Source organism: Oryzias melastigma, linkage group LG13, assembly GCF_002922805.2.
Source record: "Oryzias melastigma strain HK-1 linkage group LG13, ASM292280v2, whole genome shotgun sequence".
NCBI lineage: Eukaryota > Metazoa > Chordata > Actinopteri > Beloniformes > Adrianichthyidae > Oryzias > Oryzias melastigma.
Genome location: NC_050524.1, coordinates 16,270,380 through 16,292,670, shown reverse-complemented (window position 1 = coordinate 16,292,670; position 22,291 = coordinate 16,270,380). Strand labels below are relative to the sequence as shown.

The following is a 22,291-nucleotide window of genomic DNA, read 5'->3' as shown; positions in this document are numbered from 1 at the left end:
AAATACTGGAGACTTGGCCTTTGGTCAAGTACAATTGGTACTCAATTTAGCACCACTATGAGTTAAAGCTAAAATGATTTGTCGTAGCTTTTTTGATTAAGGTATTTTCCGTAGCACATAGCGCACCACATGTGAATGGTCTATTTTCAAACTTTTTTCATATTTAAGCGAGACGAAAGAGTCAGAGATAAGCCAGTCAGTCAGTCTGAATGTGTTCACAGTAAGTCTAGAACTTGTTTGTGATACGTTAGCCACATTAGCCTACTCAGAAAACCTGTAACTCCCAAGCTAGTTTGTAACATGAGAAAAAACAAACTGATACAGCTAAAACAAACATTACTATGGATGACTAAGCTAACTCCCAACCTTGTTAGTAATGTTAAAAAAAGGAAAAGAAAAAACAGTCTGTCATAGCAACAAGTTAGCCGCATTAGCTTCTTTGCAATAACACCACCCTCAAAAGAACACCGTATGCCTCTTAAAATCACTTCAACATCAATAATCACAACCATACTTAATCAGAGCTTTGGATTATACGGAGCACTGTTATTTTTGTGAATAATTAAGGCTATGAAGTGCACCTTATAGTGCAGAAAATACCTGGGTAAGAGATTTAAATAGATGCTCAGGTGCTCATTTACCTTTAAATATTTTCATGTTGGTGTCTCATAGCCACAGCTTCTCACTGTGAAGTGTTTTGGGAAGCCATGTTGTGACTCTGTGGATTAAAAACATTTTAGAAGACAGACACAGTCTGCGCACAGCCAGTTGGTTTGGTGACCTGTCCGCACTTCCTGGCAAGGTCAAAGCTGGAGAGTGGTGCTGAACACACTGTGAGAAGGTGTTGCCACCCTGTCTCACATTCACAGACACACACAAAAAAAAACCCTGAACACGTGACCGGAGGTGGTGTGCAAACTGGATGTGCAGGTTCAAAACCGACACTGTGTGGGTTCACATGCAAATGCACGCACACTCTCAAAACACGCAGACATCGTGCACGCTCATACTAACACGCACAACAGCATGCGCGCATCTCATGCCAGCAAGCCTCCTGTCTCCCAGTCTCTCCATCTGTCCATGGACTGGAAAGTCCCCTAACTACACACACATGCAAACACGTATACACATTTATGCAGACGCATACACACAGCCATTTTCCTCAAGCTGGCTCTCGATGTTTGGTTGCCAGCTCTTTGTCAGGGTGTTTGGCAGAAGTGAGGGAGCTGCAGACAAGGAAAGATGTGAAAAGAATCATGAAAAAAAAGTTGATTTTCAGGTTATGCTAAAAGGAAGGCAGGCATTTTGATTGATTGTCATACCCACATGAACAGTCAGCAGTTCCACACCTCACTCATGCGCAGCGGGGGAACTATTCTGGAAGATGATGCTGGATTCTTTGCTTCAAACAAACACACCCATATGGCGGACAGTCCCTCCAGCGTGAGAGTGACCTTTCAGCAAGCACGGGTGTTGCAGTGACCTTCCCTTGTAAATAATTACAACAATTAATCAATTAAATGCCGAAGCAATCACAACTCCACTGCTTCACGGCTCGTGTGCGTGTGAGCGCACCTCATTACCCTTAACCCGACGCAGAAGATCACTCCCGTGCTTGTCTGTGGTTGCCATGGGCGACACGGGGTGAGTGATAAGGCGTGGCATCTCAGGTGGTGTAAGGGAATGACAGCTGACAGTTTCCAGATAGACACCGCTGGAACGTCTACCCAACCTCCTCCTCCTCCTCACCAAGGATTCATGTTTTACTGCCTCTTACTCCCTTTTTACATCACATTTTCTCTATCCCTCCTCTATTTCCTTCTCATTTTGTTTCATGTTAGTCTTACCAATACATTTCTGATTTTGAATCAATAAAGAGTTTATTAAAAAAAAGAAAGACATAAGCTTTATATTTACTTGATCATTTTTTAAACAGGAGCTGATATTTAGCTCTACATAAACAGAAACATAATAAGCCACAAAGAATTAAAGTCCCCCTCCAATCCTTTTTGGATATATTTTAAAAGGTTTCCTACTGGTCCTTTAATTATGATTATGCCATTTTGAGGTAAAAAAAAAAAAAAAACTTGTAATTTTATAGGATGTAGTTTCTGCAAAATTTCTGAAGAGTTCCTCAGAAATCACCTCTGAGTTGTGGATGCGACCGCTAGTGCAGAGTAAGCCTGTGCTCATATCCCATCATCCCTTCGTTTACACTCTCCTTTTATAGCTCACAGCCCCTCACAACCTAGCATTACCGGTGCAACAAAATGATGAGCAATGTCACAGCTATCCAGCCTCACAGTTTTGATCTAGATACGAGGAAAACAAAGACCTACATGGATCTACGTATCTACAAGTAGATGCATCGGAAAGGAGCGGAGCAGGGAGCTTGTGGTTTGCAGCTTGTAGTTGGCACATAACAATTTTGAATCAGCATATTTTCAACTGCTCCTGATTTACACTGATTTGAATAAATAAATACTCAGAAAGGTAGTTTTCATCTTAATTATGTGATATTCTGTCCTCCATAAAAGAAAAATAGTACCATAAACACACAAAAAATGCCATTTTCATTGGAGCTGGTGTTTAAAAGCTTGCATTTTTTTGGTTTGGTTACCTGCTTAATTAAACATTTTTAAAAAATGTTCATGCTTTCATACTTAGAAATTAGTTAACCCTTTTTTTCAGTTAAAAATTACTAATTTTCACCCTTGAAATCTAATTAGTTTTGACCTGAACACAATATTAAAAGAATTCACTCTTCGAGATGAAAGGTAAATTTACGTTTTTTTTATATCAGTCAGTACAAAAGAAACACACAACACCATAAGTAATTGAAACTTTTTTTGTTTTATTGTTATGAACTGGTCAGAGCCAATGTATTATGATTAAAAAAAACATATGCCAAACACTGTTCTCCTTTTTAGTGACTAAACTAACTAACAAAACTAACCCTAGATTATTTTTCTCTTATACTTTTCTAGGCCAAACATGTATGTTTTTGGTACAGATGAAAGCTTTTAAATGTGGGTTGAAGCATGAAGATTGCTAACAGTAAATATGTTCATAATTGAAATTCTTAAATAAAAGTTTCTGTCAAAAAATAAAAATAAAAAAATAAAAAATAAACAGAATGAAGCTCTACTCTCTTATCTTTCAGTTTTCCTATCACATAATCTTCTTCTTTTTTTCTTAACATTTTGATTGTAATTCAGTGGGTCATTACACCAACTTTGTTCATTTTGTTTTCAAATTAAATTTCAAATGAAACCTACTTGCCTACATCTTTTCTGTGTTGCATTACACTTTTCCTTCATTTCTCTCATTTTCTGTGTTTTTAGTCGCTGGCTTTATGAATAAGTAAATGCCGTATTTGGTTTCCCCATCGTTAATTATTTAAGCGACAGTGATACAAGACTTGCCTCCCAGTGTGCCCAGTTACCCAGACCCATGTTTGAGCTGGTTTCCAGGCAACCAGGCTGCATATAGTCAGGCATCAGTAACATTCTAACAATCCTGCTGCACGTGTGATGAGGGGGAGTGCAATTTACACACAAATCAGTTGGGCTAGCATTTTCATCATGTTACAAGGCTTAAGAAGATGAATATGTGATGCTTTTTTTTGTTCTCTGTGTTTGCCATATCTGGAAGGGAATCATGATTAATGATGGTGCCACTAAAACAGCTGCCTCTTTTTGGGCTGGTTTCATTGGGTGCGTACCGGAATATACTTCTGCCCTGAGCTTTTTGAAACTAATATTAATTAGTGTAGTGTACTTTCTTAACCCTCATTTCAGAATAATTCCAGATATTAAGACAAGGTAAGATGACCTAAAATGACCTTGACTGGCTTTGAACTTCTGATGGAGTGTAATGTGTGACTGACTTTAGAGCAGTAAATATTTACAAGCTGTCAAACTGATTTAAAGCACTCTATGAGAGGCTCAATGGTCATTGGGGATCCTACTTGTTATTGACAGAAGGCATCAGGGTCAGTCAGAGAGTAAATAAATGATTGTAAAGATCGGCTTGGCCACCACAGCCGAGGCCTTTCTGTCGATCCATGCTATTGATCCACAGACAGATGGTGTCGATGAAAAGCTGGGGCTGTTTAGATGAAGAATTAAAATGAAGACCTGATTAGAATGAATGTGTGCTTAAGCTTTGATTTGTTTACAGATTAAACCTCAGCAAACACAATAGCAGCCTATTTGTCAGGTGATATATTCTCTCACCACATCATAGTGTGTTCCGTTCACCTGTTTCAGGAAAAAAAATATTTTGTCCTTCAAAAATTAGCAGACAACAACCCCCCCTCCCCGATATAAAATGAGCAAAGTAAAACAGTGGACGGGAAAGGTAAAAATGAGAGAAAAAGGCTTAAGAGATTAAACTTTGAACTTTAAGGTGAAAGACTCTCCAGCATTTGGGCAAGGACATCAGCTTTGGTTCTGCTGGGTTCTAGTCACTGTAGTGGATGGCATAAAGCATTATTAATGACCAAGGAAACCGGCCTTCAGGCTAGGCGTTAATTATATCACTGGAGAGCTGGGGGAAAGAGCAAGCTCACCAGAGGGTGGGGCCACCTTTACTGTTGTGTGTGTGTGAATTTGTTTTTATGTTTCAACATTGCTGAACCTTTACTGTCCTCATTTTTTAAAAGAAGCCTAGTTTTTTTTTCTTTTCCTTTATTTGCATTACCAGCATTATGACTGCTAAAGTTTGGGGATCTCATCATGTCTTTTTTTTTTTTTTAGTGCTGGGAATCGGCAATAATTGATTCGATTCAATTGAGCCTGGATTGATTCTATTCCAATATTTTTTTGACTCTTTTGATCTTCTCAATTAAATTCAGTTTAATTCAATTTTGATTTTATATGATTTACACAATTAGACAAAATTGTTTAAAAATGCACACACACACACACATATATATATATATATATATATATATATATATATATATATATATATATATATATATATATATATATATATATATATGTTTTGAAGATATTCATATTATTATGATACAGTTTACATACTTTAAAATATATTAGTTAAATTATAATGAGATTATTGATGCCATACAGTAGTACACAAACACAGAAGCTCCAACAGTTGTTCTGCTTCTCCTGGAAGGCGTTTCATTTTGGCCACTAGGTGGCGATCGCGGCATAGCATTGCACCTTTTTCCAGAAGAAAAAAGTATAAAAAAAATGGGTTTTAGACCACAAATGGTTACTTAAAAAATATGTTTCCTTAAAAGAGTTTGGAGCATTCATGTCCGTGAGTATATAAAGATATTATTGTAGCCAGCAATGTATGTTTTGGTTGACCAAGCGTTAGCATTAGCCGTCCTTATTATAAATTCCAATGAGATATAACATTAGAGATGGCATGCTAGCTAGTTGGACGCCATATTGGATTGGTAAAGCGCCTGTTTACTGCTGTGTTACAATTGCACAAACAGAGCTGGAAAAACAAGAATTTGACTTTTCAATAGTAAATTATTTCTTTCAGCTGATAAAGGAGAACCTTTTAACAAGATCTGAGTGAGTTTACTCTCAATAGTGAAGTCTTGGCTGATCTTATAGCCTTTTCAAAGTCAGTGACAGCTGTAGACTTTGCACTATTTCCACGTTTTCTAGCAGGACCACCAGTCTTTGTTTTGTGGAGTTTGACCATGTTGTTGATATGTGTTAGGCCTCAGATCAGACCAGACATTAAAGCATTTTATGGTCATTTTACTGTGTCTGCCAAGCAATGTCTCATTGTGTTCATACCCTTCCAATATGGCGTCGGTCTTTAAATATCTTGGACAATAGTAAAAAGCCTGCATGTCACCTCTAGTGATATTAACCTCTATGAGAAATCCCATTATAGATTAGCATCAAGCTAGCGTTATGCGTTAGATCAATTTTTACTTTTATGGATCGATTACTAATCTATTAAGCAGATCGATTTACATCGATTAATTGATTTTATCAACCCAGCCTAGTTTTTTGCGTCTTTGTTTCATTTTATTGAATGAACCTGCACAGTTCAGCTTTGAAAATAGTCTCTCCATCTGACATGCCCTTGAACTACCCATCTCTCCTACTCACTAAAACAATCAATTAATTTATTTTCACTTCACCTAATTTGTTTAATGAAAATGTATGCTCTGATTCAGCATTTCACATTCCTCAATAATCTAAATGTGACAGATAACTGGAGAGATAATTCGGTTAGCTACAGGCTACTGTTTTCATCATTAAGCTTGTCTTAATCACCACCATCCTTTCTGAACACTGGCACAGATTCACAGACTAGTGTTCTGCATGCCATGTGCAGAGGGTGTGTTTTTGGTGCCTGGCGCCTGCATGTGACAGTTCCACTCCTCGCCGTCTCATAGCATCTGAAGCGTTGTTTTTTAAAAGGCCAGCAGCCTATCACTGTGCATCCCCTTCAACATACAGTGGTTCCTAGTCATCCTCCCTTACAGTCAAACTGTGACATTAAAATTTCAGGCTTTTAGAGTGAGACACTGAAATTATTAGAAGTTGAAGGGGTAAGGTGAACACAGCTGGTTTGAAAAAAATCAAATAGAAAATAAATGTGGAGGCAGAATAACAAACATTTGTGAAGTTATGTACAAAAAGGAACAAACAAAAAGTTTAGCAAAGGGTATCTGTAAGGGTATATTTTGCAGGAGCATTTAAAACATTTGAAAATATTTGATACTGCAAGAAAATAAATAATTTTGTAATGACGGGAAACCAGGGGATGAAGCACAACCTAAATAGATGTTAATACAAACAAATATTTGTATTATTTTCCAGTTAAAGTTTAATGTATATAAATTGAAAGTTTTGATGGAAATATCTTTCTTAAATTCCTTTTCTATCAATGTGGGAATGAAACTTGTTGAACTGTCATCCACACCTGTGCTTCCTTTGACTAATATCACTTCTTTTTTTACACTCCAGTGTTTAGGGAGCCCTACACAGTCCGTGTGTCCGACCAGCGCTCCATGCGGGGTAATGTTGCCGTGTTCAAGTGCCTCATCCCCTCCGCCGTCCAGGAGTACGTCAGCGTGGTGTCCTGGGAGAAAGACACTGTTTCCATCGTCCCCGGTAGGACATTCAGTCAGCAGTGACGCCACAACAGCACAAAAACAACACATTAACATTAATAAGTTGGTCATTTGATACGTCTGGAGATTAGAAGTCATTCAGATCAGATTACCACAGGATTCAGCTCTTCAGGGCAACGAGACCTTTAAGGTTCATGTTGAAGATACTATGTTGCTCTTGTTTCTTATTTATTTTATGGTTAATTACAGAAGCAGTGCAATTTAAAATGAGTTTAGATCAGGAAACTAAAACACCTCGATTCTTTCTCAATTTACTCGGCTTAAAGATTTACTCCCTGTTTGCCGTTTTGCAGACCTAACAGACCTGGGTCAATGCAAATCAATTTCACTGGCATCTGTGGTGGTTTGACAGAATTCTATTTAACAAAATTGAGCATTCTAGGTCTTCTTTTGAGTTGAGTGACACTGATAATGTTAAAGCACCACTTTAATCATATTTTGATCTATTTTTAAAGGGTTTTATTTTAGGAAGTAGTTTCTGCAGAGCAACACTAGTTTATTTCCCATCATCTTCCTCTAGCTTATAGCTCCTCCCACCCCCAACATAACAACATGGCGAGCAATATTGGAACGTACACTTTTGAGACAGATGTCAGCCCGGACGAGGAAAACAAAAATATTTATGGATCTATTTGTCTGCAAGTGGATGTATTAAATTGAGCTGCCAACAGTAGTTTCTACATCACTACTACAAGCTTTTTTCAACTGCTTTTTTTTTGTCTGCTCCTGATTCACAATGATTTGAACATAATAATACTCAAAAACACAATTTAATGCCTATTTTTCTTAGATATGTCCTCCATCATGAGGAAATGCTAATAGAACAAGTTAAAAACCAAAAACATGGTTTTCATTGGAGTGGGTCTTTAATGTTTGTGATACATTCGACACTGACAGGCAAATTATGTCTGCATACCTGTGCAAAATGGACAAAAGGGATTGTGTGAAGAGAGTTTTTCTTTTTAATCTTGATGAATGATTCTTCTGTTTGACCCGGTCCCACAGGATTTGACGGCCATATCACAGGTAAAACATTTGGAAAATCTGCCACATGCGCTTAGACGCGCTAACTTTATGCATGTTCGTGGAATGGCAGTGATATAGACGCCGGAGTCCATTCCACTGCCACTCCACTGCCAGAACACTGCTTAACTGGGTGTGGGCGCGTCCTCCCACGTTCAGCTAAACGGATGCTGTAAGCAGTGGTACGAACGCAGACTGGGCGTTTGTGCAAAGACTGTGCACAAACGCGAAATTTCAGTGTTTAAGCGCGTGTGCCGGCATTTGCTCCACGGCCCGATCTCACACTGGCACTGCTGTTCCATGGCCATTGGACGACTGTACCACACACAGTCACCGGCGGTATAAATTTTTGTGCAGTTCAAAAATTCTTTCCGTGTGTACAGCGGCCAAATTTTGTACCTCGTGTATGCGCGTCGATTCCTTGGCCACATCTCGGCCATCGCACTACCAGTCCACTGGTAACAGCGTCTGTACCACGGGGATGACATTTTTCCGTGTTCCAGCCGTGATATGGCCGTGAAAGCCAGAGGGACCGGCTCTTTAGCTGCTCACCACAGGCACCTAAAAGAGAGCAGCCACACCTTTTGGCTTTGGCATGTCTTGGAGCTGCTCTCTTCTTCATCAGAGTCTCAGTTTGAATTAGTCAGTGCTTAAATGAGTAGTTCTTATTTCAGTCTGAAACTGAGCCTGCTGCTTTCCACACTATCAATGTGCTGACATTTGTGTGTGCGTGTGTGCACACGCGTGTCTTCAGGCGTGTGTGCCGCAGTTAACATCTGCTCCATGGAGCAATGGTAAATTGCAGGATGTCAGACGAGACTGTTTAGGTCAGATGATACGTTTTGCTCCCTCTGCCCCTTATCTTGCTCTTTGATACGAAGTATTCGCTTCATGTCTCAGCAGTGTGTGTTAGTGTGTGTAAAAGGTGTGTTTCTCTGCACGTCTCTTTGTATGACTCTGTCCTTCACATAGAAGTGCTCATTGATCCATTACAACAGCAGTATGTGTGTGTGTCTTTGTGTGTGTGTGGCCTGGGGGGGGTTTCCAGTCTGGATCGATAAAGCTTGTTGTTGGATTCCCTTCTCTCTTGTCACGGATGCCTCAGTGTGAGAGTGGTGAGACCGGGCAAGTCTGTTTGACTCATAGCTGTGTGTGTGCATGTGTGTTTGCGTGAGGCCGTCTGGGTGTTTGTTAAAGCCACTGTATCATGGCTGTGTAGTAAGAGCTCAGTGGGAGTATGCTATCGATCTCTTGGTGAAACATGCACATTCGAACAAGCAAAGGTGTATAAATATGTAAACATATAAAGACGAACCACAGATCAAAATGAGTAGAGGTTCTTTTGGTCTGTGTATTTAATCAAATATGTCCCTAGTAGCTTATTTTAGATCAGATAAACTTTTAGAAAAAACACTTTCAGAGGTATTTGAAAAATTGCCATAATTATTTTTTGTGTAGTTTTGTTGGAAATTACAACATACTCAACAATTAGACTTTATCTAAGATAAGGCTAATCTTAGATTTTAATGGTAAGGCTTAAGCAAGATATGAGGGTGTCATTGTATTTGTGATTTGTTTAAAAATTCTACACTGAGAGTGTCCAAACTTTGCAAAGGGGGCCAAATTTGGAAAGGTGGAAATTTGTGAGGGCCAAACATTATTTTAACTCTTACCTACCTAGGATAGCACAAGGGTTACAATCCTCAATTTGTTAATAGCTGTGTTTTCATTGACTGTGATTTGCTCCAATTGCATTTGCAATAATAAATTTGAATTTGAATAAATTTCAAATTTATCAAAAAAAAGTTTTTGCGCTTGGAAAAGTTGGCCTTGAGGCGTATTGAAATTGACATATTCCGAAAAACTGCAACAAAAACACTTTTTTTTTAATTTAATGAGTCACTTTGCCAACAACCAGATGCCACACAGGTAGGATGTGCGTGGCATCTGGACCCCCACAAGAGGTCCCATTGCATCACACAGTGAATCAAAGTGAATCACATTGTTGCCATGTTTTTGAATGATCTGCAGCGTGAGGTGGTTTTTGTTTATTCGCATAATTAGGAAACAGTGTAATTACGAAATTGTGTTTTTTTCGACATTTCTAGAATTTTGATAAAAGTCTTTTGCATATGTGCACTGTAGATCGCATGTCTTGTGTTGTTGTGTCTCTAAATTGTGAATATGAAAATGTAATTTGGCCAACAACAATTTAAAAAATCATCCAAAGAGTTTTTAGAAAGCTAGGGGCCATGTGTTATAGATTTTATGAAAGGAGTCTGTTTGCCGTTGGAAATTTGAACGTGTGCTACATTTGACCCATGGGTCAGACTTTGGACATGCCTTTCTGAAGATAATTTTTTCTATTTATGAAGTTTTTCATGGGGAATTTTATGTTTGTTGGACACAAAACAGAAACATATAAGTGCAATATCTGCATTGTGGGTCAAAATTTTCTGCTGAAAGGTCCTGCTGTTGTCAGCTGTTTAGTGACGACTTGTCAGTTTTTCTTTTTATAAATACTAAAAAATAAATACTGTTAATGGTGTTACATGAAAAGTAATGCTCTTTTTATTAAACTTATCATTATATACCCTATCAGCATCAGACACTATTTGTAGAACTAAAAGAAAGTCTGTGATAACAAGCATTTTGTCTATTTATGTTGCATAGATGCTAATATTTCTGTGTGTTCGTTATTTTAATGTTAAAACTTAAACATGATTTTATAACTGGTGGAAAGATATTCTCAAAGAAAATGTCAAATGTAAATGCTAAAGAAAGCAGAATGTTTGGCTAAATTGGTGATTTACCACAAGACAAATATAAATAACTAATTTCTAATTGTTTATGTCGGCAAATATAAGCAATGTTTTGAATGTGGCCAAAGGGGAAGTTCACCTTAAAAAATAATGGTTTTGGACTCACCAAATTTACTTTAAAAGAAATTTGGAGGCTTTTTTTTCATTTTCAGTTGTTTTTCCAAGAGACCGTCTCTCTTCACAGTTGATGAATAGCTTTTACCAGTAACACAGAGCTTCTCTTTTTCTTTCTGTCCATCTTTGGCTCAAAGCCTCTTCTTATGTCTTTCCCTCCCTGGTACAGACTGGTGCCCTGTGTCAACATCATGACCAACACTCAAACGGTGCACACACACATGCACATACTGGATGTCCAAGCCTCTACCTGGCTTTATGAATTTGTTGGTCAATGAATTTATTAATCTAAGGTTTCTTCAATTCATGAAACATCTATTCATCCATCCGTACATACACCCACACATATACACATACACATACATACAGCGCACACATCCAAATAACACATCTATCCACTGAATATCCAATAGGTAACACTAGCATGAGTATTTTTCAGTCTCCTGATGTCTCTCGAGAGACTCTAGTGGTTTACATTTTCTAGGTTATGCTGTGATAATGGTTTGACAAAATGACACATGTCCCGCAGAGAGCTGTGCTGGTCAATAAAGCTGAGTTTCAATGCGCTTTATAAAAGAGGGTGTTTGCTGACAGCTGGTCTCACTGTGAGTAGACCCTGCCTGAGTGTTGTGTCATTATTTTGCCGCCAAATCTCTTTACTTTTGTGTCCTTTTCACAGCGCGATGTGGGGGGAGAGGATACAAGGACAGACACACAGGCATCAAACCAAAAAGGGCTTTTTGTGTTGACTGGCTCTTGTGGTTTTTACTCAGCTGTTAAACCTTACATTCTTGTGGTACCTCTGTATTTAGTTATGTCTCTCTTTTTAATTAATGGTTTGCTGGTGTTGCTGTCTGTTAGACAATTAGCATTTGTTCGGTTGTCAGTCAGGAAGCTGAAAGAGGACACGCTGACATATGTGGGTGAAGGAACTTCATCTGTGTGTTCGCTGTGCGTGAACATGCATGTGTGTCACTTTGTTAGTATCCATCTCCTCCTCTAGTTGGAGCTTAAAACAGTTTGAGTTATATCTGGTCACCATGGTAATGGTTGCAATCTGGCAGGCAGAATGAGGAAGGTGTGAGGATGCATCGCTGCCTGAGTTTTATTAGCGCATCACCATGGCTCAGCTCCACTACATTCATATGCACAAACAAACACACAGGATAAAACTGCATATATGCCAATTTCTTCCCTTATTTTCTCATTTTTTTGCTTTTCTTTAAGATATCACTTAAATGTTTTGCGCAAAGTTCAGTATGATGGAATGCATCATGTTTAAGTCACAGTTTGTTCATATTTCTATAGGGCCATTACAATGTCACCATATTCATTTCATCAAAATTAGTTTTTTAACCAAATCTAATTGAAAAACCGGTATATAAAAAGAGACATAAACAAAATAGGTAGTTGTACAACTTTCTGCATATTCCCTCAGGGATCAGCAGAGTGACGCAGCTTTCTCCGATCTGTGCATTTGGTTTGGCAGAGAGTTTTACACCGGATGACTTTCCTGACACAGCCCTGTATTTTATCCGGGCTGGGGGGCGGCACAGGGAGACTCAAATCCGGGATCCCTTGTGGCTACATAGGAAGGCTGATCGCACAAAGGGTCTTGCCTAAGGACCCACAATAGATTTATCTCATCCAACCTACTGGGAGTTGAACCCTAAGTTATCCAGCCAAACGTAAATAAAATAGGTACCTAATATGGAGCCACTTCCTGGTGCCCCATCCTTAGTTTATCCTAAGGTATGTAGGGACATTTTATTTGCTTAAATTACAGAGGGAGTGCTCTTTGAATCAAAGATATGGCAATTTTCTCAGGTTACACAACAGAAATGAAATATTAATTTAATCTGACTGTTTAGTAGCTGTTTCACAACATTTCAATAACAAAAACAGGCTTTGAAAAGTTTGTGATTAAGGTGAATCGAAGTGTTTACAATAGGGATGTGTCTCTTTTCTTTTCACACAATTCGATGCATGAAGGATTCAACTAACTTTTTGGCAATGCAAAACAGTTTGAAACACTAAAATCTAGGTATTTCTTATTCCTATGGCATTTAAAACAATAAAAAATAATGCATGACATTTGTCAGAGAGATGCATTCAGGTATTGACTTGGAAGACGCAAGTTTATGATTGGACATCTTTTTGTTTGCATCACATGTACATAAAATGACAGAGATGGCAGAAATAAAAACAGAAAGAGAAACTGCAGTTTGCAAGAAATCGATTATTTACTTCTTAATTGATTTTATATCCTTTAACCAACATAATCTTGTTCATATCTGTGGTTTTCTAACAATCCTGCAGTTGCTCAATTAATTTTCGATACTTAGCGTTTTTTTACATCCCTACTCAATACTGCTGTTATTCCCACTGCCCGATCGATTTTTCGATACATATCTAATATCTTTTACATCCCTACTTTACAGTGACTATGTTTGACCTTATTTCTTTGACTTCAAGAACCTTTTTCTGCAGCAGTGCATTTGTATATAAAATGTTGGGGTATGTTATCAATTCTTTTGGCCCAAATGTGAAGTAAGAGGACCTGACATGTTTTTCAAAATATAAATCAAAAATTCACTCCAGTTTCTCACAGCATGCTGGTCAATGCTTCAACCTGGGTTTTACACAAAGTTCATAATTTTGCAACTTTTGTTCAATTTTTTTCAATCAGTATATGTATTTTCTTCCTTTGACTAAAGATATTTTAATATGTTTAAGCATTTCTATGAAAATAGTGGCATTTGTGTCAGCATTAAATATGGATTTATCATATAAATATGTCCCATCTGAAGCTGTTTTTTTTAATTCAGAGGAAATTTTGGGTTAAATTTGCCAATGAAATTTTTAACAAATGTGAACAGTCACAAATTCCACTAAACCCAAGTTACAATGTTTCTCAGGAATTCTTCAAACACGTTACATGCTAGAATTTTGGTGATGTATCCCAATCAAGTTGTCTGTAAGTTGTAAGAAAAGGATTGATAGAGGGCAATGTAGAAAGTAGACATACTGCAGGTGTGTAACTCTACAGTGTGAACAGAGCATTCTGAAGTAATGAAATCCCTCTCTTTCACACTTACCGGCTCCCCCTTCTGTGTGAAGTGTAACATCACCCCAGCTGCTGCCGCTTCTGTCCCAGTCTCCATTTTGTGGCCTCTCTGCAGAAGCCCTAAACTCTTGGTGAGCCTCCATCTATCCACTCTTGACTTCATCCCTCCCTTCCTCTCTAATGTACATATTAGGAGATAGGGAAGCGACAATGCCTGGGTTTCTCCCTCCACTCCATCAGACCTTAAAGTGAACAACAGAAACAGCAGAATAAGCAGAAATGGAAAGACAAAGTAGTACAAAAACACAGCATGCTAAATTATGCAGATAGCAAAATGGTATAGCTGAAGCATGATGGAATGAGGTACATGAAGACATAGGAGTGGATGGTGAGATGGACAAAAAGAGAGGTGTATATCCATGTATGCTGAGGTTTTTTTTGCTGTCCCCAGCACCCAAGGGAGAAGAAGGCCCGGAGCTCTAAAGCCTGTGTCCAACCATTAGGGATTCTACTATTAAAGATGCATCTTAAAGTGCCCCCCATCTCTCCTTTTGTAATATCCTGTTAGTATCTGACCATTAACCGTTACACACTTTCGAGCATCCGTGTGTTTGTCCTTAGGAGGGTAGCAATTCCTACCTTGTGAAAAAAGTGGAGGAAGAGGGCAAGCAGGGTGTAACTGTGAAAGGGAAATGGGTGGTGTTTACTTATTAATGTGTGTGTTTATGGGCTGCGGTCTGTGTGTATTTGTGTGTGTACAAACCTGGCAGTGATGCATGTTAGGTTGGGTTATTTATTCAGGACTCGTGTTTGGATGTTTTACAGAGAGAACAGGTGCAAAGCCACTCTGAGCGCGCTCTGTTTGAGCCGACTCTGTGGTTTTGGGTTGGTGAGACAGACAGAAAGAGTCAGACACAAGGGCATTCACTGCTGTCCAGGTGCTGACAGAGCTGCACTCTTTTTCTGCGTCGATAACACCGGTTTAAATGTTAAAAAGAAATGACGATTGGTGGATTTCAGGAAGACGTGGGTATGAGGCCCATACGTGTAGACAGATATGGTGACTGCTCAGGAACATGGATGTTCAGTGTAGAGATTGAAATGGCGGAAGAGATGGAGGGAGATTGAAGGAGGGTGGGAGGCAGATAGGAAGTGAGGGAGGGCTGTGCACGAGGAGAATTTCAATGGCACTCCAATCATGCAGGCAGTCTCGTTAGCCCAGGCAACATTTGCATAGCGCTTCTGCGAATTCATTTGGCCTCACTCAGAGAAGATGGCTCCCTTTCCTCTTTGCTAGTTAGTTATTCATTAACCACAAGGTGTGCGCGAGGGGTTTTTGTGCATATTTGCCGGTGCGTCGATGATTCCTTGCGACCTTACTGACCAACACACCTTTCCTTTCATGCGGTACGAGCTTCATCTTTTGTGCCTGAGATCATTGCTTGCCATAACTGCAGCATGGCGCCTGATATGTGTTGCTCTAGTCTACACTTAATGCACATATACTGCAGACTGCTGTCAGATTTCTTTTGGCTAAATGCAGATTGGTGCATCATCATGACGCCCTTCTTCTGACACACTGATGCTGTTCTTTAACTGTGCATCACTACTGTCCTCCTCCCCCTCCAGGAACTAATTAAGGGGGAAAAAATCAAGATGGAAGTTGAGGCAATTAGATTTATTCTTGAGGCCATATCTAATAGGGACCATGACTTTTCTGCAAAAGCACGTCACTTGTAGGGTGGGGTGAAATTGTGTTTGCGTGTCAGGGATTTGGGGAGGGGGGGTCAAGGTGGTGTTTTCTGAGAAGAGAACGACCAGCCAGTAAGTGAAGATGACACAGATAATGAAGAATGCAGTGGATGTGTTATTCTAATTATCCCACCGACACCTCGCCGCAATCTAATGTTGTTTGACAGTGCGCGGCAAACGCGGCGGTGAAGTGCACTCATATGCACATTTGTATGTATGTGCATTGCGAGTGTGTATCGGTGTGCAACCAGGCAATTGCCAGAGTCTGATAGTGTTTGTCACATGTGCTTGAGCTGAAATGCGAATTTGCTTTGTTTGACCTTTCCATCAGTTGATGTGTTGTAGCATACACCCAAAAAATATCTGTATTTCTGCAGCTTGCAGCTTACTCCACATGACAATGTTGTATTAAACATACTGATTTTTTTTTAGACTTTTAGGAAATTTTTTGTATTTTACTATTAATTGTTAACAGCTCAAGTTGGTTATTATTTAGAAAATACATTTTGCTTGCTACCAAAATGTGAAGGTTTGCATATTAAGCTGAATTTTTGGAGGTTTGATATTTTTTCTGGTTCAAGAGTTTTTAAAATATAAGTTATAAAAAGTAAAAAATATATCAAATTAGGATTACTATGCCCGTAATTAGTCTTTTGTATGAATCATTGAAAATGTTGCAGGTAGATGATGCACTGTTGCGACTTTGCATTTATCATTCAAAAAGGAACTCGACCAACAGGTCCAAAGCATGACAGGCTTTTCCCCATAAGTAGATGCAAAGACGGCAGGAAAACAGAGAATGGAGCATTTGTTTGTGCAAGCCCGGTCAAAGATATGTATGCATATTTGTGTTTTAGTAGCTCTGTGGGGGCAGGGCAATATGAGAGACATCCTGTTCCAACACATCCCCGCTGGAGCTAACTTAATGACCCGTGACCTGAAGATGTACATGCTAGAGAAAGCGAGAGTGTGGCCGGGTAGTTGAAGGGGGACAGAAAATGAGGAGGAGGAGGAAAGCAGGAGCACGTTGTGGGGATGGATAGGAAAGAAAAGAAAAAAAATGACAACAAATAAAACTATAAATACATAATCTCTCTGATACATCGTAACAATATTTTTCCCATTTTTTTCCTTTGCATTATATTTAAATGCATCTGTACGACTGTTGCCATCAATCCTCTTGTCCTCGTAACTGTTTGTGGCATTTTTTTAAGTTGTAAAAAAATATATTGTATTGAAGTGAGCTCTGACATACAGAAACAGTGCAGACAGCAGACAGAGGAGAACATGTTGATGTTACAGTCCCACTCCAATCACATTTTATCTATTATACAAGCGTTCCCAGTGGTCTTTCAATGATAAAATAAAAAATGTTATTTTATAGAACATAGTTTCTGCGGAGCAGCAATAGTTCATTCAAAATTTGCCTCTAAGTTTACCTCTGACCATCATCCCAAACTTTCCACTCTCTCCCACTAGCTTACAGCCCCGACCAAGCTAACATTAGCGGTGTAACAAAAATGACGAGCAATATCGGAGCCATTCAGCCATACAGTTTTGAGCCAGAAGCCAGCTCAGACGAGGAAATCAAACACGTGGATGAATCTATTTGTCTGAAAGTGGATGCATCAAACTGGAGCAGAGCAGGGAGCTGATTGTAGCGTCTACGTCAAAACTACAAGTTTTTTTGAACTACATTTCTTCAGTGGCTCTTGATTCATAACAAGAACATATTACAAACACAATTTTTATTGGACAATTTAAATTTAAAAACATGAACCCAATTGGGATAGTGATCTTGTCAGGTTGCTGAAGTCAGTCACTGCGTCCAAACACAGCTTCTGTTTTTCTGTCCTAAGGTTAAAAGTGGAGTTTGGTGTCTTTTCGAGTATGACTTTGTAACAATTGTTCTCCCTCTGACCTTTTTGTTTGTGTGCTTGGAGATAAAAGTGGGTCACATCTCTGAAAACTGAGCGGATTATTACACAGCTAGCATAAAGTGAGAAGTTTCAATCAAAAGAGGGACAAAAGAGAGTAAAGATTTTTTTTTATATATAAACTCATCATTCAGTACTCTTTCTTTTTTTTGTTCTGTTTTTCCAACCTGTGGTATTGTTTCAATCTTAACATCTCACCATGCTAGTTATCTAGTTGTGCATGTGTGAGTATGTTTGTGTGAGCGTGCTGAACTCCCCTGTCAGCAATGGCATCTCTGTACTTTATTAATTGCTAATCAATGAGCTCTCTGGGATGTATGTTATGGCCTGAGCACTCCCACAAGACATTTGCAGGCATCTCAACAGACACATCAATAATTTAGTAGAGTTTACACACTCACAGTTTCTTTTTACACCTTCTAATGTTATACTGCATTGTATTTACATTAAAAAATCATGCTGCATAATTTAGTAGTAGCATGCCATCCCTCCGTGACAAATCAAATATAATTCATAGCATCAAAACTAATATAAAAAACATAAATCCTATTTTTATTGAGTTATTATGTATACAGCACAGCAAATAGAGCAGGCAGGTCTTATCCATTGTGGACAGCTTCAAATTGGCTGCTTGTTTTTCCCATACGTGGTGTCTTTTGTGCTTTAAATGCACTCTTTATTTTCACTTTCTTTCCTGGCATCCTGGGGTTCTCTCACTTGGCTGGCTTGACTCTTGTTCCTCTCAAGAGCTTATAAAGCCCACTTGGTTGTCTCATGTTTTGCATCATTATTTTTTTCCCCCCATTCAGCTATTTTCAGCATGTGTGCCCTCCACCTAATCTTTCTTCACCTACATATTTGCTCCTCTCCACTGTCTGCTTCTCTCTCTCAGTGATTTCTGTGCATCCCTTTTTTCCCCTCTCTCTTTCTCATGCGCTCAGCCGTTGTTTTTAATGCCCACGGCAAAAGTAAGTTTTCTTTTCCTCTCAGTTTCAACCACTTGAGATTCAGTTAAAATAGCAGATGCTTTCCTTTCAGATATTTTGGAACATTTTGTTCTTTTTTACCTTAAATTTTAAAAATAAATTTTGTACATTTTATCCTGTTTTTGTTGGTTTATATTTTCTGTGCAAATGACTTTCTTATTGGGACGTTCTTGAAACTGATGACACTATTGCCTCTAATGACATTGTATGCACATAAAATAATAATAAAAAAAGATTTTAACACGATATGCAGAATTTGCATATAAAAATTTAACTCCCATATAGACAAAACAAATTCAAAATAGTTTTGAAATGCTACAAGAACATGTTAAAAACACGATTAAAAGCGCAATTGTTATTCGAGTGGGTCTTTAAATACACTCAGCCTTAAATAACTGCTGCAGAGTTTGGCAGGTGCCCTTCAACACAAGAAGTCAAAGTCCTGCAGTAAAGAGGGCCAAGCTGTCAACCCTGTTTAAATGTAATTCTACACACTATCAAAGCTCAGCACAAACACATGACAATCAATATCACTGCACACTGGTTAAACTCAACAATCAATAGGAACCAATCTAAAGTTCAGTAAGTCATGCCCAGGTCTGTCTTAGGGACGTGAAGAGGCCATTATCTTTGGTTCTTCAAAAAAACTCTTTTAAAATGTCAAATTAAAAGAAAACAATTAAAAAATGGGACAAAAATTCTCTAGAGCACCAGTATAAATTTAATTTTGGTATACTTTGCCTTATTTAGAACTGCAAATATGATTTTGTTTTTCAGTTTTTTAACCATCATAGCACTAAACCTCATGAAAGATTCACTCAAGATACTCAATGTGAGGGAACTGTAAGTAACTTTTTAATTTTTGTGTAAAAATGACCACATTTTCCCCTATTTTCTTTGTGACCTGACTTGGTGGATTGTTGCTGGGTCCTTATTGCTTAAACACAAATCTGAACTGTGCAAAGTTTTTAGTATTTTTAAAGTATTATTTTTTTTAGAAAATAAAAATCACTATTCGTATTTGATTCTTCTTCTTTGGCTTCAAGGTCTTGGGCAATTTTCTCTGAGTCTGTCTGAGAAAAAAAACTGGGTGGACTGTATAGAGTGTTAGTGCAAAATGGTAAATGTTTGAATGATACAACACGTGAATGAAGTTGTTAGTGTCAATTTATTCCTTGTTTTTCAAAGTCACACACTAGTTAAAGATACATGTCAACCTCTTAAACCAAATTATCAGGAGGCTTATTCTGCTCTGAGAGATTAGCTTCCAAGTTTACCGCTCGACTTTGTACCTGCATCCAGGTGGCTTTAAACAGACAATGTGATCACTTTTGTTTTATGTGTGTCTGAGAAGGAAAGCAAGAGAGATGGATAGAGAGAAGTAAATCTTTTTACATCTGAGCTTCGCTGACTAAAGCTCCCAGATGAAAAAGAAAAGAAAGGAGGGGGGTGGGATAAAGGGAGAGTATCGAAACAAAAAGAACAAAGTCATTTGAATCTCATATACATTTCAGTTTAACGTCCCTCTAGCCTTGAAACATTCTCTTGCAGTGGGTCTGACACACAAACAGTCGTGCGCTCACTTCCCCCACTCGCTCTTGTGGACAAAGCCCTTGTGTATGTGCACAGATTGACAGTTGAGTGTTTGCACTACAGCTCATTCATCCTTGTTGACTACGTCTCTGCAGCCAAGTTGAAAATACATGGTGTGTCAGATACAGCCTCTCAACAAAATACAATTTATTACGCTAGCTGCAATTGCTTACATGCTTACCTATACCAAATGTAATGTAAAAAGCTAGAGTGAATAAGGGAAGAGGAGAGAAAAAGAATCTGAAGGCTAGATTGATTTGTTTCGGTTAAATTCTTCTATCTGTTTCTTTTTTTGTTTGGTCTGAAAAGCAACACTTTTCATTTTAACATCCACATAAAGAAACCGCCTTGAAGTACAATAGTGTTAAATCTTATAGCTAAGTTGCTGGTTAGGGGGCTGGATTTCTGAGCCTTTTATTTAGGGATGTAACAATTGATCATTTAATCGATGAATCAATTTCTTTGCTTACAATCCAATCAGATTAATCTAATAGAATCAGAATAGAACAGAGTTATACTATCACAAAATTGTTTTAAAATGAGAAAAATCAATAATTGATTCTAGAAAATACCATTTGGATTGAGGTAGGTTTATTTTACTATAACGAAAAAATGACCAAGTTCATTCACAGCAGACAACTCACATGTGATGGCAGCAAAAAATTATCAATCCATCATGACAGTTCAATGTGAGTTTTTTTTTTTTTTAATGACCATCAACTATTTGCCATCCATGCATCCATGCATCCATGCATCCATGCATCCATGAATGTTGGGTAAAAGGAGGGTACACCCTGGACAAGTTGGCAGTCTGTTGCCAAACCCACAACTAATACACTCACACAGTTACACCTAGGGACAATCTAGAATCATCATCTATGAAACATATATTTGGACGTTGGAGTGAAAACTTATGCATGCACGAGGAGAGCATGCAAACTCAACACAGAAAAGTCTCACATGAGATTCAACTAACTGCCCTTAAAAAAAAAAAAAAAAGTTAAAATGGTTTGTAGAAAAAGATGTTCTGTACTTGCCTCTGTAGCAACTAATTTCTAAAACGCAATACCTGGCAGTTTTTATTTACACAGTATATAAAAGAATACATACAGTAATAAACCTTCTAGTGTTTTGTGGCTCCTTGTTTATTTTGTATACACACACACCCCCACACACACACATATATATATATATATATATATATATATATATATATATAAAATGTGTTCAAAAGGCTCTCTTAAAATCAAAGGTTGCTGACCCCCGATCTATCCAAAATATCTAAGTGATTCTTCCAATACTACATCCATATGTATGTGATGGCCATTGCCACAGTCCAGGGTTACATCAGGTGTTAGTGACAGAGTACTCCTTAACTGCCAACAGCACCCATCTCAAGGTTTGCTTTTTTTTTTTTTAAAGTGTGCATCTTTGTGTGCTTCTCATCTTCTACACAAACCTGACACAGACAGTGTGCCCCTCCACTGCAAGCTGACAAAGGAACGCCTTGTTTATTTCTGTTAAGGGGAGCACAGATGGGTGTTTATGCTGCTGCTCCCTTACCTCCATTTTTATTTGCTCTTCTTTTTGCATTTCAATACTGCTTTAGGTAAAAATGCACAGTCAACTGCAGCTGTTTCCGATAAACTAAATTATCTATTTCATATTAGGAGATATGGTCACCTCTGTCATGACCATATGTTTCAAAATATATATAAAAAATGAAATCTTCAAGATTAAATACATACTTTGTTCTTCGTTTTATCTTTTTACATTTGAAAAACCAATTTACATAATTATTCAGTACATTTTCCCTTTTATTTCACTAGTTACCATGTGTGCATTTTAAACAGTTG

At 38.2% G+C, this 22,291-nt stretch overlaps 1 protein-coding gene across 2 annotated transcripts in view; it reads left to right on the top strand.

Annotated features, from left to right (window-relative positions):
* LOC112149376 (Down syndrome cell adhesion molecule-like protein 1 homolog) overlaps positions 1–22,291 on the top strand; it is a 106,433-nt gene that overhangs the window by 11,474 nt on the left and 72,668 nt on the right. For both annotated transcript variants that reach the window (XM_036214795.1, XM_024277031.2), the window contains exon 3: positions 6,975–7,121. In XM_036214795.1, the coding sequence (XP_036070688.1) occupies positions 6,975–7,121 (147 nt within the window). The remainder of the gene's footprint in view (positions 1–6,974; positions 7,122–22,291) is intronic.